The sequence below is a fragment of the Centruroides sculpturatus genome, unplaced genomic scaffold (genome assembly GCF_000671375.1).
Source record: "Centruroides sculpturatus isolate CEXI.00-Female unplaced genomic scaffold, Cexi_2.0 scaffold412, whole genome shotgun sequence".
In the NCBI taxonomy this organism is placed as follows: Eukaryota; Metazoa; Arthropoda; class Arachnida; order Scorpiones; family Buthidae; genus Centruroides; species Centruroides sculpturatus.
In genome coordinates, this window is record NW_019384903.1 from 132,655 (window position 1) to 156,531 (window position 23,877).

A 23,877-nucleotide genomic window follows, 5' to 3' on the forward strand; every position below is an offset into this window, starting at 1 on the left:
CTTACTCCTGCACGAGCTATAAAGAACTGCCCGTTTATTCTTAGAGTGCAGTGTTGCCACCTTTTGCTAATAGATATTAAGAATTGGAAGGAATTATAATTATTCTAAACTATTACACTAAAGATGTTAATAAATGTATGTGATTTTTTCATATGAACATGAATGATAATTTGATTTTTGGTGAATTTTTTAAATAATATCGCCTGACTGACCTATATCGCCCTTGGACAATTTACAAAATAAACGTAAACAAAATGATGGTGGTAAAGGGTTAAGGTTAAAATTATAAGCTTATAAACAGATTCCACCGTTCCCAATGCGCAGTCCAAGTCCAATCATGTGGTGAAAACCAACCTGAGGATGAAGAAAGGATCCCAGTCACATATAACCCATATCTCAAATCACTATACACTGAGATAGCTAAGAAGCACTGCATTCGCATCGCATACAGGAGATGTCCAACTGTATTTGACATCCTCCATAACAGAAAGGATGCTCCCAACCAGGATAGACTCCCCGGAGTGTACAGTATCCCACTTAAGGATTACAGATGTGATAAAGACCTCATCTATATTGGCTCCACTAAGCACTCCTTGGGGGTTAGAATGAAACAGCACCTAGCTGACATACAGCACATGAAGACCACCACCGCTCTTGCCATTTATGCCAGTGATCCAGACATAGAGCCAATTTTCAACCAAGCAAGGATCATCCTCACCTCACGAAACACTAAGCATCTAAGGTAATTGGAGGCCATTTGTATCTATAGATCTAGCCTCATTTACACATGTATCAACCACAAGGAGGAATTGACCCTATCCATAGCGTGGCAAGCGCTAATGGACAACGACCTATAAATCTTGACAATTGCTGCAAGATAAAGTGCACATGCCCAGTAAGACAACGTCAAGAATCAAGAAACACATATTCAAATCAAATTTCAAATTGTGTTCTTTTTTTTACTTGCATTCCATTGGAAATTTTGCCATTCACTTAAAGAAGAACCATTTATGGTTCAAAAGTGTTTGTGAGGAACTTAAAAAGTTAAATTTAAAGACGACAAAAGTGAAGACGACAGTTATACACTCATCAAAAGTACTTGTGTCAATATTAAAGGAACTTTATTAACGCTGAACTCAGTGAATTTGTATCCAGAAACTATTGTGAGCAACTGTTTTTTGTTTTTATTTGAGTTTCACACCATTAACAGGTTTGTGGATGCAGTTAACTTTACCCCAGGGTTGATTATTGTGGTTATCTAACTCATTTAACAGCTTAGTTTATACACGTGTGAATCCTGTCCAAATATTTCAATGTATTTAAAATATAAATGACAAATCTGTTAAATACCAAGAGGAGATTTGCTCTTCTACATAACTTGTCAAATCACTGTTGATTCTACAATGCATAAAATATATACAAAGTAATCAATAATATAACAACATTAAATAAAAAAATCGTTTTCCCATGTTTATTTAAAAGTAAAGAGAAACTTACATTGCATTTATTTTATAGTGAACTCAATCAATAGATTATTTATACATCTCTAGTTTAAAATTCTACAGGCAGAGGATAATTAACAAATATTTCTGTATCTCCAATTTTCTAACTCTAAGAAAATTAACAAGAAGTTTTCTGTTGAGTGATCTATTGTATATTCTCAAAAGAAAAGAAAAATAAATAAAAAAATCAAGAAAAACTAATTTTACCTAACTGAAAATATGAAGTGTTGATATGTAATTCTATCAAATCAGATAATAGAGAGATTGCGGCCGACGTTCATCGTGAAAACATTCAGTGCCGCTTTCCTGTACGCCTAGAAGTTTGACAATGGTGTTTGGATAGTCAGTGGAATCATGCTCGACATTCCAAGCACCATTGTCAAACTCCTAGGCTTACAGGAAGGCGGCGCTGAATGTCCGACGTACACGTTTTTGCAATGAAAACGTTGGCCGCAACCTCTCTAATGTATGAAGTGTACCCATTAATGAATTAGAATATGTAATAAATTGTAGCTTTCAATTTTTGTGTTTCTAGTTACCTTTAAATTTAATAATTTATCAGAAATACATCATCAAATTAAGAACAATATAGATAAGATATTGATATTTGTAATAAGATTGGGACTTACCCAGGAAAGGGAACACCTGTATTATCTAAATAAAAAAATTTAATCATTTATTAAAATATTTATATATTTTAAAATATGCTTATTTATATACAGATAATTTATCAGATAAACAGGAAATAATTTCAGATTAATTTTTACTCACTTTCAGAATTTTAAACTATAATTTTTGGCTTTAAATCATTTTTAAAAAGTTTAAACAACAGCTACATTTAAATAAAATTTGAAAGAACTTAGAAAATATTATCAAGAACTCTTATTGCAGAGAAATAAAGTTATGGTTCAATGCTAGCTACTGACTGAATTTATTCTTTTTGACTTTAGGTGTTGTAAAGCAGTAGCAATTGTATGATATGTGAGGACAATTTACACTGGTTTGTATTATGCAAAGCTTGTATCACACGTTGCACAAGATCTAGAATCAAATTAATATTAAACTTTGAATACTGAACCAAGACTGAATATTATTTAAATGCAAAGAAATATATAAGATCCTTAAAAGCACAATGCACTTGACAAAACTTTAGGCTGTTCATGACTAAACCATCACTAATAACTTACAGTATGTTCATGTATAATAAATTATAATACAGAGTGTATAATACAGAGTGTATAATAAATTATAAGTGGTAGTTTGGTATATTCTTTATCAAATCTAATACATCATGAAATTGAAATTATCATATTTTATATCAAACTGACTGACTGCTGATCTCCCTTTTACATGACATAAAATATTTAAAAGAAAAAAGTAAATGTATAAGTTGACTAAAACAGTTGGTAAAGTTACTCCTAACATCAAACCATATAATTCATAAAGCCATTAGGCTTTACAAATTGTATTGTTTATAACTTCCAACTATACCAAAATGAAAACACCATCAAGAACTGAATATCGCACAACAGTGTATATGAAGTATAGAATTAACTTTAAGTGTGGATTGATATGATGTCTGGTAATTTATCATCAATTTTTATGAATGTTTTTTATAATTATTGTTTAATGTTGTACGTAGTGTTATTTAGTAATATAAATGTTGGTTTATCTGTATATTATATTTTCATTTATTAGATTCTTTTATTTGTATTTTAATTATAATACAATGTTTTTTTCCTGTGGAGTTAGACCTCTTTCTGCTCTGAGAGCACTACTATGCCCTATGCTAAGGCATAGCAGCTAAGTGTTAATTAATTAATTATTAATTCCTGTTAAGCCCTTATCCCAAGATAACTCGGGCAAGTTCCATAGTGTTACATAAAACTCGGTCGTTTGGGCCCTCCAAAAAATTTTATTTTTTGAGAATTTTTGGATGTTTTTTAAATCTCCAAATTTTTTCAAAAATTTTTCCCTGCACGAAAAAATTTTATTGCGATTTTAATCTACCTTTAATGATGCACGATTAATGCTTAATTGTTTTTTAATGCGATTTTTTTATCAAATTTCATTCATCGTTCTAAAGTTCTAGTTCATGGATTTGACTTTGGTAAAGTTATTTAAAGCTAGTTTCTGATGTCAAAAACGACCTCCAATAGTTTTTTAATTTTTTAATTAATATATTTTATTATATATACGTTTAATTAAGTCAGGGGGGTTGAAAGTTGCAATAAAAATTTGAATTTTTTAAAAATATACGGCCAGCTAGTATTCACCCCACTTTAAACCCTTGTCCCCCCGAGATGTCTATGAGAATGTCCCGGGAAATCCGAAACTAGCTGTTCTCAAGGTCATCCAGCTGTGTAAACAATGACTCATCAGTGTCAAATTTCATAGAAAGGCGAGACAATGGAAAATAAAGTTTGAAGCTTTTTCTTCAAAATTAACGCATTTCTTTCATTTTTTTTCAGTTTTAAATATTTTTTACATTTAATTACATTAATAATATCAAAAATTGGTAAAGTCCCAAGGAGTTAATCAACGATCTTAAAGGCCAAGCAGGTTTGTGTGTCTTCACTTCAAAGAATAATCTTGGGCAATCAATGTTGGAGGATTACGAGAACCAGCTAAAGAAGCTGTTAACCCTGTGAGTGCAATAATCTTACATGTCTTCCTTAGTATAGTTGGTGTCGGATCCTCTTTTAGTATAATTGATTCAGATTGTTGAAGGAATTCATTGGATCTTGATAGGAAATCCTGGTTTTTGCATAACACAAATCTTGTATCTTTATGTGCTACTAACAGATTTAAATGATTGCTTGTAAGATATGATTTAACTATCTGAGCAGCTTGTACATTTGATTTGCTGGATTTCGAACTTCAGTTTGATGCTATGTTGGTTATTGCAGAAAGCTCCAATTTAGGTTGCAATTCTGGACAGCAAGTGTTCTCTATAGCAGCAATGGTGGGAGGAATGAGTTGTGCATAATCAAACGTTGGAATAGGTATATGTTTCGGACCTCGTGATACTATTTGATAAATATTTGCTAGTACATTTGCAAGATTATAATATGGAACTCAATGTTTTTACTTTGTTTGTGGTGGGATGTTTCCTATAACCAATAATATTTACTATTCAATTTCTTCTTGACTTCTCGTGAATTTTTGCTAGCAATATATCTTATCTTGTCCAGTTGTTGGTACAGAATAGACGGATCACACTGCTTATCGAAGAAGAGGAAGTTCCCAATATGACAGCTTTCATGCAAGCCATCAACAATAACCCTTTCGGTTTGATGATAGGAATGGACAGGCTAGTGTGGAGGAGGTCCATTTTCCTGATGTTAACATTAGAATAGAAGGATCCAGCATCCACACTTCAGTGTACCACAAATCGTTGGCTACTCCTACATACATACCAGTCAGTTAGTGCAACCCATTCTCATACAAGGCAGCAGTCTTAAATGCTCTAGACCAGCGTTTCTCAAAGTGGGCGATAACGCCCCCTTGTGGGCGCTGGAGGCTTTCAGGGGGGCAGTAGAAGGCTCAAAGAGAATTGGGGGGGGCGTTAAGGAAATATAGAGGGGCGACGGCAGACAAATTCTATATATAAAAATTCGACGGAATATATATAAAATGTTGACATTTTATATATTTTTTATTGAAGGTCACAACTTGAATATTTCTAACACATTGACTTTTATTTTAGCTCAGTGTTTCTCAAAGTAAGCAATAACGCCCCCTTCTGGGCGATGAATAGATCTAGGGGGCGCTGGAGGCAGGGTATTGAACGGTGACCAAAGGCAAAATTGGGGCTGATAAGAGGAAACATTGCGTTTAATGGTTTCCAGATGATGAGAACAATGTACAGTAAGGGCACAAAGTGTGAGATTCATAGAAAAGTTTTCCTAAGAATATTTCCAATCTTTTTCTCACACAAGAGAAAATGGGTTAGGGGGCGTTGGGTATAACTTTATGGAACAAAGGGGGAGGTGGATCGAAAAAGTTTGAGAATCACTGCTCTAGACAGAAGGGCATTTTCACATTCATCAACCAAACAAGCAAGCCCTAACAGCTGAATTATCCCAAATTAAGAGGATAACAACCGAACACAAGTACCTCACTTACTTGAGTGATACCAGCACTTGGATAGCAAATAAATCCTTCTCAGAAGCCAAAAATGTTTATTGGTAAATTGTATGGCAAGTATTTAACATAGTAATTCAAACACAAATAATTATCGTATTTATCTTCAGGCACTTGGCAATACTTATCATCAAGTTTTATTCAGTTATTCAACTGAATAAAACTTGATGATAAGTATTGCCAAGTGCCTGAAGATAAATACGATAATTATTTGTGTTTGAATTACTACTAATAACTACAAGCACTGTTTCAAAAGTACCAAAGTATTTAACATGTTAACTGCCAGCTGTATATTATGCAGCAATCTAGTTTTCAAGATTTGTTTAAATTTATTAATGTGTTAAGGGATTTGAATTATTTACAATAATTTTTTTTTATTCTTCTTTTGATGCAAATTTAACTTAATGTCAAATAAATGCAACTCAATTCATTCAGTTCTCATTCTTATGCACTTACTGCAGAATGGGTAGAAATGATTATGCAGAAGAGTGTGGGAAAATGTTCAAATGCCAGAGATGTGGCCACATTTACAACTGCATGGAAATTTGCATTAATTCATAACCAGTAAACATGCATTTACTGGTTATGAATTAATGCTAAATATAACAAAATGCATTTTGTTATATTTAGCATTTAGGTAAACAATTTTTCAAATTACTTTTCTACAAAAGTCTCTCTTAAAACTATAAACTTCATTGTACTTAATACAAAAAATTATTATATAATTCAAGGAATCAACTTATTTATTTCCAATTAAGTGTTTTTCTAGATATTTTTGTGTTACATGAACAAACCCAAAACAAACAAGTTCCAATGACAAGTAATGGATTCAAACATCAATTACATTTAGTTATAGGTTATAGGTGGAAAAGATAAAGGCCGCACCGTTAGCATAGCCTTAGTAAAGAAAGGAATGAGAAGTAGAAATGTAGGGTGGGGATACGGATAACAGTAGTATGAGGGAGGAAAAGGTGGGTAGATAGTGGGAAAGAAAACAGAAGGAAGTGAGTCCCCATAAGTGTTGTGCCAGAACCAAAATAAAAACAATGTAATATTTACAGAAATTCCCATGCGGGAAAATAGCAGTATGATAAACCACGTATATGTTACCGGCCAAACCCAATTTCAGGCCAAATTAGTTTGTTCTAGGCCAAACTAGTTTATCCTATGTGTGTCAGGATATACTAGTTTAGCCTAAAACAATCTAGTTTGGCCTAAATACTTTAGGCTTAACTAGTTTGTCCTAGGCTGAACTGATTTAGAATTATTTAAGTCAGGCCTGGCCAACCCAAATTGTTTTGCATGCCACTTTGATCAAGCGTAACATTGTAATGGGCCACAATTTAGGCAAAAAAGTAAAACAAATACAAAATTAATAAGATTTCATTGTTATACGAAGAGTTTGTACTTGCACTCGTGCATTATAACAATCACACATGCAAATTTTCATTTATTTAATTGTTTCAGTATACACAAAACAGAAAACAAAAGTTCTAATAGATATATAATATCGCTTAGTGTGCCACACAATATAATGTGACGGACCGTAGGTTGGCCAGGCCTGATTTAAATATATTAGTGGTTAAAATAAAATTAAAAGGCAATCAGTTAGATGAACAATATTTATTCAAACATAGTCTACTTAATTATAAAAAACGGTATTGATTAGGGTGACACAACATTTGTAAAAAACTATAAAATAAAAATGAGCTAATCAGTACTTATCAGTTTGTACGTTTTTTATTAAGCCATGCACTTTTAAAGGTAATTAACTTTCGAAAATATTTTCAAAAATTCAAACGAAATAATAAAAATAACTTTTAAAGTCAAACTAAAATTGAAAATAAACTTGTTTGTGTTTCTTAGTGTAACATATAAAATATTTATTCTTTTATTTATTTTTACAGAGTGGTATAAAGTATACCTAGGTAACCCCAATGGTGGCACTTCGGACTGTTCGTGCTCCCAGTGGACTCCTCCCGGAGGGGAGCCGCCGGCAGGCCACCCATTGTTTAATGTCACTAGTTATTGATTCATGGTAGTTCTTGAATAAAAGAAAAAAAAACGTCTAATAAAACGTAGTTAACCTAACCAAACCAACCTAACCGAAGCACTGCCATTGGGGTTACCTAGGTAACCCCAATGGCAGTGCTTCGGTTAGGTTGGTTTGGTTAGGTTAACTACGTTTTATTAGACGTTTTTTTTTCTTTTATTCAAGAACTACCATGAATCAATAACTAGTGACATTAAACAATGGGTGGCCTGCCGGCGGCTCCCCTCCGGGAGGAGTCCACTGGGAGCACGAACAGTCCGAAGTGCCACCATTGGGGTTACCTAGGTATACTTTAACCCACCCTGNTTACCTAGGTAACCCCAATGGCAGTGCTTCGGTTAGGTTGGTTTTATCTTTAACCATCTTTAACCACCAGGTGTACTGTGGTGGAATTTCGAATTACACAAAATAACTTTTTTTTACACTGGCACCTATTTGTAGTACATAAATCAGTTCAGCCTAGGTCAAACTAGTTAAGTCTAAAGTATTTAGGCCGAACTAGATTATCCTAGGCTAAACTAGTATATCCTGACATGTGTAAGATAAACTAGTTTGGCCGGTAACATATATATATATATGAGGCACGGTAAAAGTACAAAATTGGAGAGACATCACTTTTATGATGGTACAGAGTAGCATCCAGAAAATGAAGAACCGGAATGAAGAATTCAATTTGTGTGGTTCTGCTGAGTCTGATGATACTTGAAATTATCCAGAGGTTTAATGAAGTCCAGTAAGTATTTGTAGTATCTGTTGTTTTCTAGCAGGATGGAAGGTTGGCAGGGTCAAGGAAGATTGTCTTTGTGAGTGTTGATCACTAGTTGTAGGCATTGTTTCTCATATTTCTGGCAGTGGAAAAACAGATATAAGGAAGTTTCATCATCCTCGAGACAGTGTGTACACTTGCCATCACCTACTCTCAGGAACCTTTTCAAGTAGGCCCTGAAATTTCCGTACCCAGTTAGCAACTGGGTTAGGTGGAAGGAGGATGCCAGACACCCATTAGTGGAACAGGTAACCTTTGGAAGGAATTCGTAGGTGATCCTACCAGCATCTCCAGAATCCCATTTGTCCTGCCACTCCCTAGCGGTTTGCCAATTTAACTTTTCAGAGATCCAGGAGGTGGGGAGTAAGAGATGGAGGTAGTTCTTCCAGTTGCAGTTTGTGCCAATTGAGTGGCCTTGTCATTCCTGTTGTTGTAGTGGCCCTTGATCCAGTAGAAATTAATCTGCATCTCCTGTTGCAGGTTAATAAGGGGGTTAATTAGGTTAATAAGGGGGTTAATAGTCAAGTTAGCATTCCTGTTCCAGATTTGGTGAAGGGCCACCCTACTGTCAGTGATGATGTTGATGCTTCGGTTCTTTACAGTGTTGCGCTGTAAGTCCAAGAACAGCAGAGCCCTATAAATGGCATAAGACTCAGCTTGATTGTTGGTACAATGATTTGCTAGCCTAAAGTAGTTATTCTTCAATAACTGTTTCCTATTGTCGGCAACCACAATGGAGCCCCAACACCTTCCTCTAACTTAGACCCGTCAGTGTAAATATTTAGGTTGTTTGGAATCTTGTCAGAGGTCATGTAGAACTGAGCATTTATGTTAATTACTGGATGAAGCTCACTGTGCTTGTAAACCTTGTCTAAGCCTGCCACAGTAATGGAGTTAGTTAGATCAGCGATATGAGGAGGCAGGGAGTTCTCGGGATGTAACATTCTGAGATTGCTGAGGATAGTACCCTTTTGCCCTATGTTGGTGAGGAAGAACTTCCACATCATCTCTTTTATTTTCAGGTCAATGGGGGAGACCAGTAATAGCGAGGAACTGGTGGGGGCAATTCTATAACTCTTGGCTATAGAGATAGCAGCCATGTGGATCCTATTAACTGCACTACCCCAGATCTCGCTCCAATATGTAACAGATGGCACAATAGCCCCTAGATAGACGGTCTTTGTAGCTTTAGCATCTAAGCCCCAGGTTTAGACCTTAGAGAATGGCAGATTTTAACTTCCTTGTCATGTATTATTTGAACATGATCCTTCCATGATAACCTTTGTTCCAGGATAAGGCCAAGATACTTGATAGCGTTGTTGATTTTGATTTTAGTCCTTTCAATGGACCATACCCTTACATTTATAGGTATTTATAACTAGCTTGTTCTCTTTTGTCCATTCAGAAAGAGATTTGAGAATTTTGTTCATATTAGCCTGCAGGACTTTCTGGTTTGCATGGGAAATGAGGAGGACTGTGTCGTCCGCACATGCCTGAATCATTGGGTTGAGTTTGTGTGGGAGTTTGCTGGTAAGACAAAAGATACTATTGTGCAAGATATTCCAGAAAAAGGGGCCAGCTTTGGACCCCTGTGAGCAACCCCTGTTAATGTTTTGCTCATAGAAGACAGTCCCATTATGAATACTCTAAATACTTCTGTCAGAAAGGTAACTGGACAAGAGGTTGTAGACATTTCTTGGGCACTCGGAGTGCAGAACATCAGCTTGGATCGCCAGCCACAAGGCATGGTCAAAAGCACCATGAAAGTCAATAGCAACCATAAGGGTATGTTTATTGTCCTCCTTTCCCTTTTTGATATAGGCCACCAGATTAGCAAGAGCCAACGTGGGGTTCTTGCCCCTACGGAACCCATATTGATAACTACTAATGAGATTTTTACTCTCATAACGATGGAAATCCTGTTTACCATGAGGACATCCAATACTTTACTGATGATTGGCAAAAGTGAAAATGGCCGGTAGCTCTCGTGTGAAGTGGAGGTCCTGTAAGGGTACTTGTATTATAATGAGCTTGACAGAGGCCAATTTCTAGGCTGTAGGGAAGTGCCCAAGCTCCAGACATTTATTGAATAAAGTAAGAAAGGTTGTTGGAACAAAGCTGTGCCAGAGAAAGCTATTTATATATTGTTGTCTAAATGTTACATTTAGTTGTAAAATATTGTTTAAATGATAAAAATTAAATTAAATAAAAAACTTAATACATTAAAAATAAAAAACAGTGCAAGGACAATTAACAATTATTTATTATTCATCCAACATTTTTATTTACTAGATTTAGTTTTACTGCACCATTAGGTCTAAGATGAACTTCCTATAAATTTTAGCTGACTGAGTCATACATTGAGAAAAATTCTTCTCTCACTGAAACCAAACAATGTATTAACATAAAAGCATACACCACAGCCTCAGATATATCCAGCAACACAACTGTGGTGTATATTTTTAAGTTAATACATTGTCCAATTCCAATGAGATGTTTTACTCATATCCATATAAGAGTGGAACATACATTTGCAAACATAATACATTCAAATTTTATTAAAACTACAAGTTTTATCAAATGATTGGATTATCAAAGCAAAAACTTTCTTACCTCTTCTTTCAAGAAGCGTAGTTATTAGCTGCTGTAGATTGAAAAACCTAGAAAAAAAACATTTATGTAAAATTTTTGAACATTAAATGTAACAGTAAATAAATAAATATAAGAAGTCATACAGAAATGTAACAAAATATAATATTGAGTGTGAATTTCATTATATATGCAATAAACAAACTGTGTCTGAACTCCAAAACAATAACATTTTATGTATTAACATTACATAGTGGAACATACAATACATCCAAAAACAAAGATGCTTAAAAGATTTGAGGAATCACTAATTTATTCAGATAAAACATTTTGCAGCTATTGTCAGCTTTGAATCCCACCTGTATTCTGCTGCAGAGTGGATCACAGATGGAATCCAAAACCGAAAAGAATTATGTTGCATAGCATCTTGTAGATGCCAGTTTTTATTCTAAAATTGTTAAAATTGTTCTAATTTTATTCTATAATCAAAAACTATGATTATATGTTTAATTTCTGTATTTGGTCTTATTTCTAAGGATATAAAATATTTGTGTAATACAAAAAATGCTTTTTTTCTGTTTATTTTATTGTAATTTGATCAAAAAATGCAAAAGTAAACATATCAAATTTTAGAAACCCCTGTAGATTATCTCAACTTATACCATTAACATCTGTGTGAAATTTGAGAGAAAGGTGATATTTTTCAAGGTCATAGTAGTACCAGTAAAACTTTATTATTTTCTTGGCAGACTGTCAGTACAGCCCACCTGACTAACTACTGCTACTAATGTCAATTAACTGCTAATTGTTTTATTACCCTGTAAACAAAATCTCCCTTCCTGGTTGTCAGTCAGTCAAATAGCAATGTTATTACTTTACTGTACTCAGAAGAACATTTACTTTTAACAACTAGTTTTGTTAAATCTAATTTTATTTTTTAGGCATGTCAGTAACCCTGAAGTTTTCAACATGCTGGTCTCTCCCAGTTATATATATAACATGCCAGTCAATTTGTGAAAATACAGTATGAATTGTTATTTGTGTGATTATTTGGATTCTTTCATAGTCTCTTCTGGATTAAAGATGAGCTACAGATGGGATCTGGAGTTCAGATGATAAAGACCTTAAAAAATGTTTTATCTGCACTAAGTAATTCCTTATAGTCTACAGATATTTTTAAATGAATAAATTTTGGCAATCAGAGAACAGTTATAACTATTATAGAAATTGTCAATTACATAAAGACAGAATAAAATGTTTTTATACTATACTAATAGAAAAGAGTAATTTCGATTAAATAAATATTAATAACACTAATTCAACTTAGAAAATAATAATTAACTTTCAACAGTTATGTTAAATTTAATCTTTCTAGAATTTTCTGAGCCATCAAAATCTTTTGTCTGCCCAACTGTGTGTGATTATAAATATATTTTTTTACCTCCATTTAATAGATCAAATGTAACAGAAACCAATATTTATAATCAAATCTGTGCAAAAGATGTGGGGTATGCAAGAAAGGCAATAAAGGGAGAGTGAAACAAGCAAGGATTGAGTTGAGCAATGCAAGTGGAAAATGAGCCAAGGGACTTAGCCCCTCATAGGTCAATCATCATCAGAAATTTTTTGTTATGCATATTGGGAACAAGTGGGCAAAGCCTGTGGGGCAAGCAAGTGATGCCAATGGGGCATTAGGCCTCCTACAGTGGTCAGGAGGTATAGTCCCCCAGTAATTAAATAGAAATATCCTAAAATATTGTTTAACTTTGTTTAGTAATGTAATCTATTATATATTTTTATATTAATTTGTAGAAATTTAGTTGGATGGCAATTAAGTTTAAAAGTTAAAATGAAGACAGTCTGTTGAAAAGGAATCACTATTTATTCACTTTCAATGTTCCAGAATACAAACTTTTGACAACTGACCTTCTTTTGTAGGCTACTTGGCCATCAAAATTTTGTATTCTGAAACATTGAAAGTGAATAAATAGTGATTCCTTTTCAACAGACTGTGTCTTCAATTTAATTTTTAATATTTTTATATGGTAAAAGAAAACATTTGATGGCAGAAATGAATTATTGAAGCAGAAAAATCAGTACACCAAAGACAAATTCACATTAAACCAATAGACCCAACTAAACTGATTCTACATCATATTTCCATAGCAACTGCAGTTGATTAACCAATGTATCATTCAATGTCAATAGAATTCAATAGTTAAATTCTTGTAGTTATATGAGAAAAAACTGAGCAATTCTCTTCAAACCTCTTTGAAGTGCTAGCTTGTTTAATGGACTACTGATGGTGTGCAATGATGGAAAGAAAAGCAAAGACAAAGGTTTTTACTCTTTGTGAATGCATTGTATTTTATATTTATTAAAAAATAAAAATAATGTTTATTATACATTATCTGAAAGAAAACTTGTTTTAACTGACCCTCACATGACTCATCCACTCACCTCCTAAGAGTGTAATTAGAGATGAAGTGTAAATAATGGCTATAACTTCTCTCAGCTCCAGCTAGACAGCTGCAGTTTGTTTTGTTTAAAAGAAAATATATATGTAAGTAACTGATGTAAAGAATTCATCCAATCTGTTTAAATAAATTTTTTTTGTTTTTTTTTGTAAAATGTAATTATTATTTTCAATTTGTATTATACAAAAATTTAAAGAATCATAAACTGTAATATGTTTGTGATTAAAAACAGAAAATAAACTGAATCTAGCACAAGTTTGAAATGAGATATTGCAGTTTAAAACATTATAATAAAATGTTATTTTTTTTAGTAGGTTGAACAATAAAGGTTAATTATAATTTTCCTATTGTCAAAAAATTTTAAATTACTGTTTTGAGAAAATTTGTCTGTTATGCAAAGTTGGATCCAAGTTAGTAATGGTTTACTGTATCCATGAAAATACCAAGAAAGGTATCATAATTACAAAGACCTACAGAAAAAAAAATAATAATTCATAAAGAAATACTGCAAAGAAATTGATTACTTTAGGTCCAGTGATAGTGTTACCACCTGTCTGGTTTTCACCCGGACAGTCTGACTCACTGTCCAGGTGAGCAATTAATTTTGTCCGGGAATTTCATAGAAATTGTGAAATTACGATAAAACAAAGTTCTTGCAAATATTTTTACACATTTACACTATTTTAACAGTGAAAGAACTCACACTCACTGAAACTCATCTGCAATTCTGCCATGTTAGTCTGTTTATTCCAATGTGTAATGTGCAACCTGTCGACCTTTTGTTTTTTTTTATTTGCATGTACAAATCGTACATGTCTGTACAATTGTAATAAGTAACATCAATTAAAAAAGAACCGTACATGTCTGTACGGTTCTTTTTTAATTGATGTTACTTACATTACTTCTACGCAAGTCCCTAGTCCCTAACTCTAACTGATTTACAACCGGCATGCACATAATTCTTTGCATTGTAAAATGACATTGCATATGCATCAGGAATTTCTGTTCGAACAAACCTGACCTGCCGTCCGGGTCAACGATTTTGAAAAGGTGGCAACACTATTCAGTGAAAAAATAATAATTGTCAGTGTAAGTACTCTTATTCAAATATATTCAAAGTAATCCAATTGTTTTAACTAGTATGTTTGATCCAGTCAACACATGTAAATTCATGTTAACAGATTTAAAAATTACCAGTGAGTAATTTGTGTAACTACATCACAATACCTATGCAGAATTCTTTTCATTCTGTAGAACTGTAATGCATTGTATACAAAACTAACTAAAAGTAGAAAAAGTTTTAGATTATTTTTATTAATATATTTAAACTAGCTAATGTACTGTACATGGCAACACTTGGTTATCTTAACAAAACAATGAATAAATTTGAAAATTATAGTTTTGTCAAATGTTGGTACATGTGGTAGTCAGGTACTATATACAGAGGTCACACTAAAGTTTCCAAATCCTGTTTGTTGTTTCCTTCTGTTTGTCCTCATATCTTCTGAAAGTACTCTCCCTGGTGCTTGATGCAGCACTGCATGCAGGAGAACCAGCTCTGGAAGCACCAACAGTATTCTTCTTCTAAGATGTCTGCCAAGGTCTCTGTGTACAGCAGCTCCCTCTACTGGATTCCCAAAATGACATCCCTTGGAATCACCTTGACTTTCAGAAATAGAAAAAAGTTGCTGAATGCTGAATCTGGACTTTAAGGTGAATGGGTGACCAACTGCATTGGCAGTTGATCAAGTAGACTACCGTTCTCGTTGTTGTATGCACTACTGTAAGGTTGAGATGCAGCAAGAGTCCACGAAGGCCTATTTTAGGTTGTTCTTTATGAATTTCTTGAAAGACTTGAGGAAGACAAATGGTGATAAACCACTCAACATTAACTGTCTTCCTATCCTCAACGACTATTGTGGCAACATGACCTTACAATCATATTCAAAATCAACTCTAAATAAACTCTGAAGATCCAGAACATTATACTGCTTGGAAGGAATTTATAACAAGTTACCACTCTCTAGAATCACAATTAATTATACTCTGATACCAGATTAGGTCTTCCTTCACCTCCAGAGTCAGTTCACTCTAACTACAAATCACTTGATAAAACTACCCACTATCAGTATTCCATGCTTTGATGGCAATGTTAGGCAATGGATTCAATCTAGAGATATTTTTACAAGTTTAATTTTAAATAATGAAGCCTTAAGCAAAATTCAAAAATATCATTACAGTAATACCTTGACTTACGCTACCCTGGAGTTACACAATTTTCAAATCTCATTGATTCATCTTTTGTTTGAGCGCCACACAACTCTTGATTACTCACTTCCCCCACAATATTGTTCAGCTTGCATGTTCGGACATGTCACACAGAATCAACACATAACTACAATTTATTTTGTGTTATTTATTTCTGTACTTGTTATATCTACAGAGACTCGAGAGACTCTATGTGGTGATTTATTGTAACCGTGAACGAACCAAAAGACAAGATAAGATTAATTAGAACATTTATTAGCTTACATACATCTGACTTGGATTTTACACAAATTGCGAAATTATACCCTGACTTACGCAAATTCGACTTACGCAGTTATTGCTCAGTCCCACCTATCGTGTAAGTTCAGGGTATTACTGTACTTAGTTTCTTCACTAATAAGTGAACCTAAAGGTTTATTGGATAGTTTGTCTATCACAGAAGATACCTTTGATACTGCTTGGGATCTTCTGATTCAATGTTACAATAATAACAAGGTTATTGCAGCAAATTATGTTAAGGAATTATTAAATTTGTCAAATGTAAAAAATGGCAGTAGCAGTGAATACAGATTTCTCGTAAATCAAGTAACTAGTAATAAAGCAGCTTTGAAATCACTGAATCCTGAAATCCCACTTCATGATATAATTCTTGTGAAAACTGTTTTGGACAGATTAAAGTGACAAGACAGGCAAGAATGAGAGCTGAAGACTGCTGCTGATAAATTCAATTTCTTGGAAGAACTAGTTACCTTCCTAGAAGCTAATGCACAGGCACTAGAAATCATTGAATTTAAAAGCAATGCTAATTGTATAAAAGAAAACAAAACCAAATTAACTACTGGTAAATCATTCACTACTAATGTGAATAGTGAAATTTGCAAATACAGTAATAAGTCTAAACATGTACTGAAAGAATGTAGACAATTCAATGCAATTAATAGTGAGGAAAAGAAACATTTTCTTTAAAGCAAGAACATCTGTTTTTGTTGTTTAAAGGGGGAACCATGCATTTTCAAAGTGTAGGGCTAGATGTACTATTTGTAAGGGCAAACATAATCAACTGTTGCATATTGATAATACTGAATTGAGCAGTCCTACTCATTACTGTGTTAATTCTGGTATATCAAGTTACACTAGCGTAAAGGGTAAATACAGGATGTATCAGAATGACATTTTAAAAAATTGGGGGATTGTAGAGGATGAAATTTTGAACATTTTGATATAAGGAACCAACAGCCAGAAATTTGAGCTAAAGTGTCTACAGTGATAGGAAGTGCTTGACCGCCCTTCACTTTGATAGTTACCCTTCCGTCCATTGACATCATGTTATTGTTGTGGATGGAAGACTGTAAACATACAACTACAGTGGTCTAACTGACCCTGTGTACAGGACATTGTGTACTTAGTGCTTGTCGTCCTTCAGATCATCCCTTGCATCCACTGGCACTGTGCTGTAAACACACAGCTAGTCAACGTGAGTCGAAGTTGGTGGTCATCACATTGAACAGTTACTCTAAAGTAGTGCAGCCACTGATTTGATGTACAGTTTGATTGTACTCTACTGTTTTGTCAATAAAACTTGTCATAAATTCATAAATACTGTATTCTGCTGTTTTGTTCAGCATACAGACCGTACAGAACGTGCAAAGTGCTGTAGAAATGTTATATCACATTTCTGGCTATAGGTTCCTTATATCAAAATGTTCAAAATTTTATCCTCTACAATCCCCGAAATTTTTAAAGCGTTATTCTGATACACCCTGTATATGACTAGTCCAAGTGCATTATTGCCCAGTTTTAGTTGATGTTGCTGACAGACATGGAAAATTGGTCAAGTGTCATGGAATCTTGGACTCTGGAAGTCAAATATCATTTATCTCTAGTTCATTGGTTAGGAAGTTCGGCATACCATTAATTAAGAATAAGTTTTCAGTGAATGAAATCAATGACATTCCTGCTGCTAAGATTTTGCATACCTGTTTAATAAAAATTAGATCCAGAAATAATAGCATTGAATTTAAAGTTAACTGTGCAGTACTGGATAATATTACTAGTTTAGTGCCTAGTTCACTAATCTGTTATAAAGGTTGTAACTTACCATCCAACATTGTATTGATATTTTCTTTGATGTTATTACTGGTCATACTATTCATACTGGCCACCCTACATTGCTCAGCACTCTCTTTGGTTATGTTATTTCTGGTCAAATACGAACTTATTGTTCTACTAGTTCAAGGAGTGTCATGAGTTGTATAAGTAAGTGTGATTTACTTGACAATCAACTTAGAAGATTTTGGGAACTTGAGGAAATAAGGCAAATTCCTCAGACAAAGGAAGACAAATTTTGTAAACAACATTTTATAGAAAATACTAAAAGAAATTCTGATGGTCAATTTGTTGTAAGGCTTCCTGTTAGATTAGAGGTTACTATAGGAAATTCCTTTGAGCAAGCCAGAAAAACAATGACTTTGCTAGAAAAAAAATTAAAATCTAATAAAAAGTTGTACCAAGATTACATACAGTTTATGAGTGAGTATTTGAAATTAGGTCATATGGAACCTTCTAAGATCCTCCATGAAACTCCTGAAATTTTTATTCAACATCATGCTGTTTAAACCCACCAGTTCTACAACAAAAATTAGAGTTGACTTTGTTGGATCTGCAAAGCCTTCTAATAACTATTCTCTCAATGATATTTTATGTATTGGTTCTGTTATCCAAGAAGACTTGTATTCCATTATTCTTCGATTTAGAAAATATACAATAGCAACGACTGCACATATTGCCAACATGTATCACCAAATATTAGTTGATCCATGAGATAGATGTTTACAAAAAACCTTGTGGAGAAACTCCACCAGTGAAAAATTAAAATCTTACAAACTGACTACTGTGACATATGGCACTAGTCCTGCTAGTTTCCTAGCAACTAGATGTCTTAAACAACTTGCAGATGAAAATGAGGTATCCTATCCACTAGCAGCAGAGTCTATACATTTTGATTTCTATGTAGATGATTACTTGGAAGGAGCCGCTACAATTGAAGAAGCTGAGATGTTACAGCATCAGCTAATTGATTTACTTGCAACTGCTGGATTTCCTCTAAGAAAGTGATTATCAAGCCATGATGAAGTAACACAAAATGTTGAGCTTGAAATGAGAGAAAATTTAAATGATTGTAAGATAATTGGTGATCAGACTGTTCGAGATTTAGGAGTAACATGGCATCCAGGTACTGATTGTTTTCAACTTCAATTTACTGTAAGGCCTACAATTAAGTTAACTAAGTGCAATTTGTTGTCGTGATATCATCCATTTTTGATCCTATTGATCTATTGGATCTTGTAATTATTAAATGCAAAATACTTATACAAAAATTGTGGTTACTAAAACTTGGATGGGACAAAACATTATCCACAACTGTTATCAATGAATGGAATAAGATATATGAGAATTTACACTATTTGAATGATATTCATGTTAGCAGAAAATTAATTCTTCTAGTCTCAAGACAGTTGAGCTCCATGGTTTTTTTGATGCTTCAGAACAAGCTTATGGTGCTTGTTTGTACATCAAGTCCATATATGATAATGATTCAGTTCTTGTTTCTTTAATTACATCTAAGTCTAGACTGGCTCCCATTAAGCAACAATCTCTCCCTAGATTAGAGCTGTGTGGTGCTTTATTACTCTCTCATTTGCTGAAGAAAGTTTTGTCTTCATTAAAGTTAAGTAAACTGGCTCAAATTCTAAATTCAATGCTGATCCACAATCTTTAGAACCATTAACCCCGGTCATTTTCTTATTAGTCATCCTCTATGCTCTATTCCCGAATCTTCTCTGTTGTTCTTACCTGTTGGCAGATTTTCCAGCTGGCAGCATCTTCGACAAATGATGGAGCACTTCTGGAACAGATGGTCTACTGAATATATCAGCAAACTGCAGCATCGCAAGAAATGGACAGATGTCAAACCCAATCTTTGCCTCAATGACTTGTTGCTCATCAAGGAAGATAACATCCCACTGTTGTGTTGGAAACTTGGACGAGTAATCGGACTATCTCCAAGACCTAATGGTCTGGTTCAGGTAGCTAAGGTGAAAACAGCCAGTGCTGAACTGCAACGCCCTGCTGTAAAGTTATGTTCATTTCCATTAAGTTCTTAAACTTTCTGTAATTGTCAGCTGTAAAATGCCTTGGATATGTTTTGATCTAGTAGATCAATGGGGGGAGGATGTTCGGACCAGCAGATGATATTTTTTTTATATTTTAAATTAGCAGATAAGTCCAGCATTGCTTAGGCAAAAAGTAACGATAGCAAAGATTAAGATTATTACATTACAGCTAATCTTACCCGTTTTCACAGAATGCAAGAATTAGGTTCCCCTATTTCCAGACTAATTAGAAAATTTTTAGATAGGTCTAAAGTTATAATTCTATTTAATGCAAAAAATCGCATCTGCGCCTGTAAATCTTGCACGTTACTTTCTCTTAACACTTCCATTGTTGAAGCCTTAATCCTGCCACTTTCCCCGCGGGGGGATTTCAAAAAATCCCTTGTTAGTGTGCGTTCTCGTGACATACCATAAAGCCAGACGCACACATGCAGCACGACAAGGAAAAGCGGCAGGATGACATCACTTTTTCTCGCCACAGAAGTCAATTTTGTGCCACTTTTCTCATGCTGCAAAAGCTGGTTGAATTTTATCTTTTGTGGCAACCACCGCCAAGACGCGTTTCTATCAGCCAATAACAGTTCATCCGGTAGTCACTTGAGAAAATACAATCACATGGTGTTTTAATTGCGGAAAGTTCAATGCGGTTAACTGAGATAACTGACATCAGAATAAAGAGGAAAGGATAATAAATTTAACACAAATTCTACACAAATAATCATATAAAATTTAATTCAAAGAACAAAACAACCGAATCTTACTCGAAATGGTATTCTTTATTGAGGAATAAGCGTATTTTGTACACCAGTTCTTTATCAATCAAGAAAATATCTATAATCTAAAATATTCGTTCAAATCTTCGACAAAATCTTCTAACTAAATAAAGCAAGCCATACAAAACAAAATTTGTAAACACGTGGATAGTGACAATATCGGTATCGTTTGCCATCTTGAATACTGAACGCATGTGTCGAAATGTAAGCGGATTGCTGCCGCATGGTGAAGATGCATTTGCGACACCGCTTTTCCTTGCTGTGCCGCATGTGTGCATCAGGCTTAACTGTGTACCAAATTTCAAGTTTCAACTCCTAACCGTGCTGAAATGCTCACGATGAAATGCTTGTATACATGCATGCCATCTATCATAGGATAAATGTACTATGCCAGAAACCTTAGTGGGAGTGTATTAACCTGTTCTACATTGATCCCGAAAATTTTCGGGTTGACCTCATTGACCTGTGTGAGCGAACCCGAATGTTTCCATGTTTACATCGGAACGTTTTTGATACTAGATGTCGCTTAACGTCACAATTTTTATATCAAAACGAACTTTTAAAATAATTTTTTTTCGTTTTTATATTATTTAATATATATATTTTGTTTGTGAAACATAAAAAAATAATTTTTTACGATACAGTAAACACGATTATTATTTAAAAAAAAAAATTTAAGCTTAACATAGACAAAAATTCAACATGGTGTCACAGGCAACAAATAAAAATTTCAACATCAAATAGGTTAAACAACTTCCCAAAGTTTCATGGCAATCAAATAAATGGTATAGTAATGCATGAAGGACAGACAGCCAGACAGCAGACAGACATAAATTCATTTTTATATATATAGATAAATCTACTGTGAAGATGCACTCTCTCTCTGTTGAGCTTTTTTGGAAAGAATTTTGTTCTAGTTTTTTTTTCTCATCTGGCAAATGGTGTTCTTTTTTCTATGTTGTTCTGTTAATTCTATGTTGCCTGATGTTGGTTCTGTGTTAATTCAGGGCTGAATTATGTATCATTTTGTTAATCAGGCCTGAATTTATGTATCATTTTGTTCTACTTTTTGTGAATCCACAAATAAATTCACCAGCTATTTGCTGGAGATGCTTGGTGCATTAATTTATGGTTCACTTTGTAATTAGATGCACAACAATAACTTTAGAAAATCATTACAATGTATGTGTTTTCTTTATGTATTTCAATGGTTTCTTATTGTGACTGTATTTTTTGTATCATTGTTGTAATGCAGATATCAATGCACTTGATTAAATTGTGTGTATATCCAGGTAAATTCCAGACAAAAGTGTAGAGATTCAGGGCAATAACAAACACAATTTCATCTGTGTTTTGCTAGAATATGGTTTATATTGTTTTGTTAAATATTTTTTTAAATTACACATTAATAATCTTAATGATGAATTGCATTTTAGATACATGAAATAAACTACTGTATAATAGTAATCAATCTTCTGATTATAAGGAAAGGATACAGGAATCTTATTCTGAAAAAGAAATCACTGTGTAAGAGAAAACCTGCTGAAAAACATAAGACACATACATAAAACAATTTTTCTATGATGCCATGCTGCTGGCTCCATAGATTAGACACACACAGATGGACAACTTTGAGAAAATCACATGACTAAAAATATGCAGAACATCATTGGCTGAAGCATGGTATAACAATGACCACATAATTTACATTTTCCATTCAACACGAGTGATGTCATTAGTTTTGACTTAAATTCACCATGGTGTAAAATTTCCTTTGTAGAAACATCCAACGATCAACTAAATGATAGGGCTACAATTCAGCTAATTTTAAATCTATATATATATATATATATAAAAATGGACGTGTGTGTCCCTATATTTCACTTTTCAGCCAAAACTACAAATCGCATGTGAATGGTGTTTGTATGTGGTAGTAGCCCAAGTCTCCATTCGTGCACTATGGTGGTTGCGTCTCGATAGCTATAAGGGTGCAGGAGATACAGGGTTTAAAGTGGTTGACGTCAAAGATTTTCTATTTCAATTTTATTTTAAAAATGTTCGAACCATTTTAAATTTGAATTTGTTTGATTATAGAATGATTGTAACCGTTCCAGACAGTTGATCAAATTGAAAATAGTTTGTTTGACTGGACGTGAACAGGAGACGTTCTGTCTGGAAACAGGGGACCTAATTCTTGCATTCTGTGAAAACAGGTAAGATTGGCTATAATTTAATTATCTTAATCTTCACTATCGTTACTTTTTGCCCAGCGAAGCAGGTCCTTGCAGCTAGATTACTTAAAAAAACAGTCTTTTATATATAAAAAAAACTATATTACATACAAATGTACAAACAAATAAAAACACAGCAAAGCGGGCCCTTGCAGCTAGTAATTAATAAAAAGTAATTTGCTACTAGAAGTAGGTAGGCATTAGGCACCATCTCTTAACTAAATTACTTTGTATTAATTATTTAAAATTAGCCAAATTGTAGCCCGATCATTTAGGCAATCATTGGATGTTTCTATATTCAGGGTAGCGTAAGTCGAGGTATTACTATACTTAACTGACAGTGTCTAATTATACTTATGACAACTTATGCAAAATTGACTATATATTATTACATTTCTCTAGTTACATCTGTTTCCACTGAGAAAATACTTTTTTCAGTTTATAGAAAAATACACTATCCATTAGAAAAAAATTATCAATGGCTCAGAAAATTTTCATATTGATCTCATTTACTTAATTTTAATTTTCATAATTTTGATTGGTATACAAACAAAACTATATTTTTGATTCTTTAGTTGGGATATCATCTTCAAAGCTTCTATAACATTAATATGAGTTTCCAGTATACATATAATAGGTAATTGGTAACATAACAGTCTAAATAATTACAGTAGAGTGTCGTTTATCTGAAAGTCAATTATCCGAAAGAATTCCAGTTGGCAAATTTAAATTTTCACCAGTGCTGTGGCACTGCAATCTTTGGCTATGTCTTGGACTACTCAAATATTTTATGTTTTTGATACTAAATTAACTTCTAAAGTATAATTTTTTATTGTTTTTATATTTTTCAATATATTTATTTTGTTTGTACAAAATAAAAAAATAATTTTTAACGATACA

At 33.6% G+C, this 23,877-nt stretch overlaps 1 protein-coding gene across 1 annotated transcript in view; it reads right to left on the minus strand.

The window, feature by feature from the left end:
* The window catches only part of LOC111631527 (E3 ubiquitin-protein ligase RNF126-like), a 99,161-nt gene that overhangs the window by 60,198 nt on the left and 15,086 nt on the right, over positions 1–23,877 (minus strand). Inside the window, exons 4-5 of the mRNA XM_023375783.1 lie at positions 11,081–11,127; positions 2,132–2,156 (exon numbers count right to left, since the gene is read on the minus strand). Of these exons, the coding sequence (XP_023231551.1) occupies positions 2,132–2,156; positions 11,081–11,127 (72 nt within the window). The remainder of the gene's footprint in view (positions 1–2,131; positions 2,157–11,080; positions 11,128–23,877) is intronic.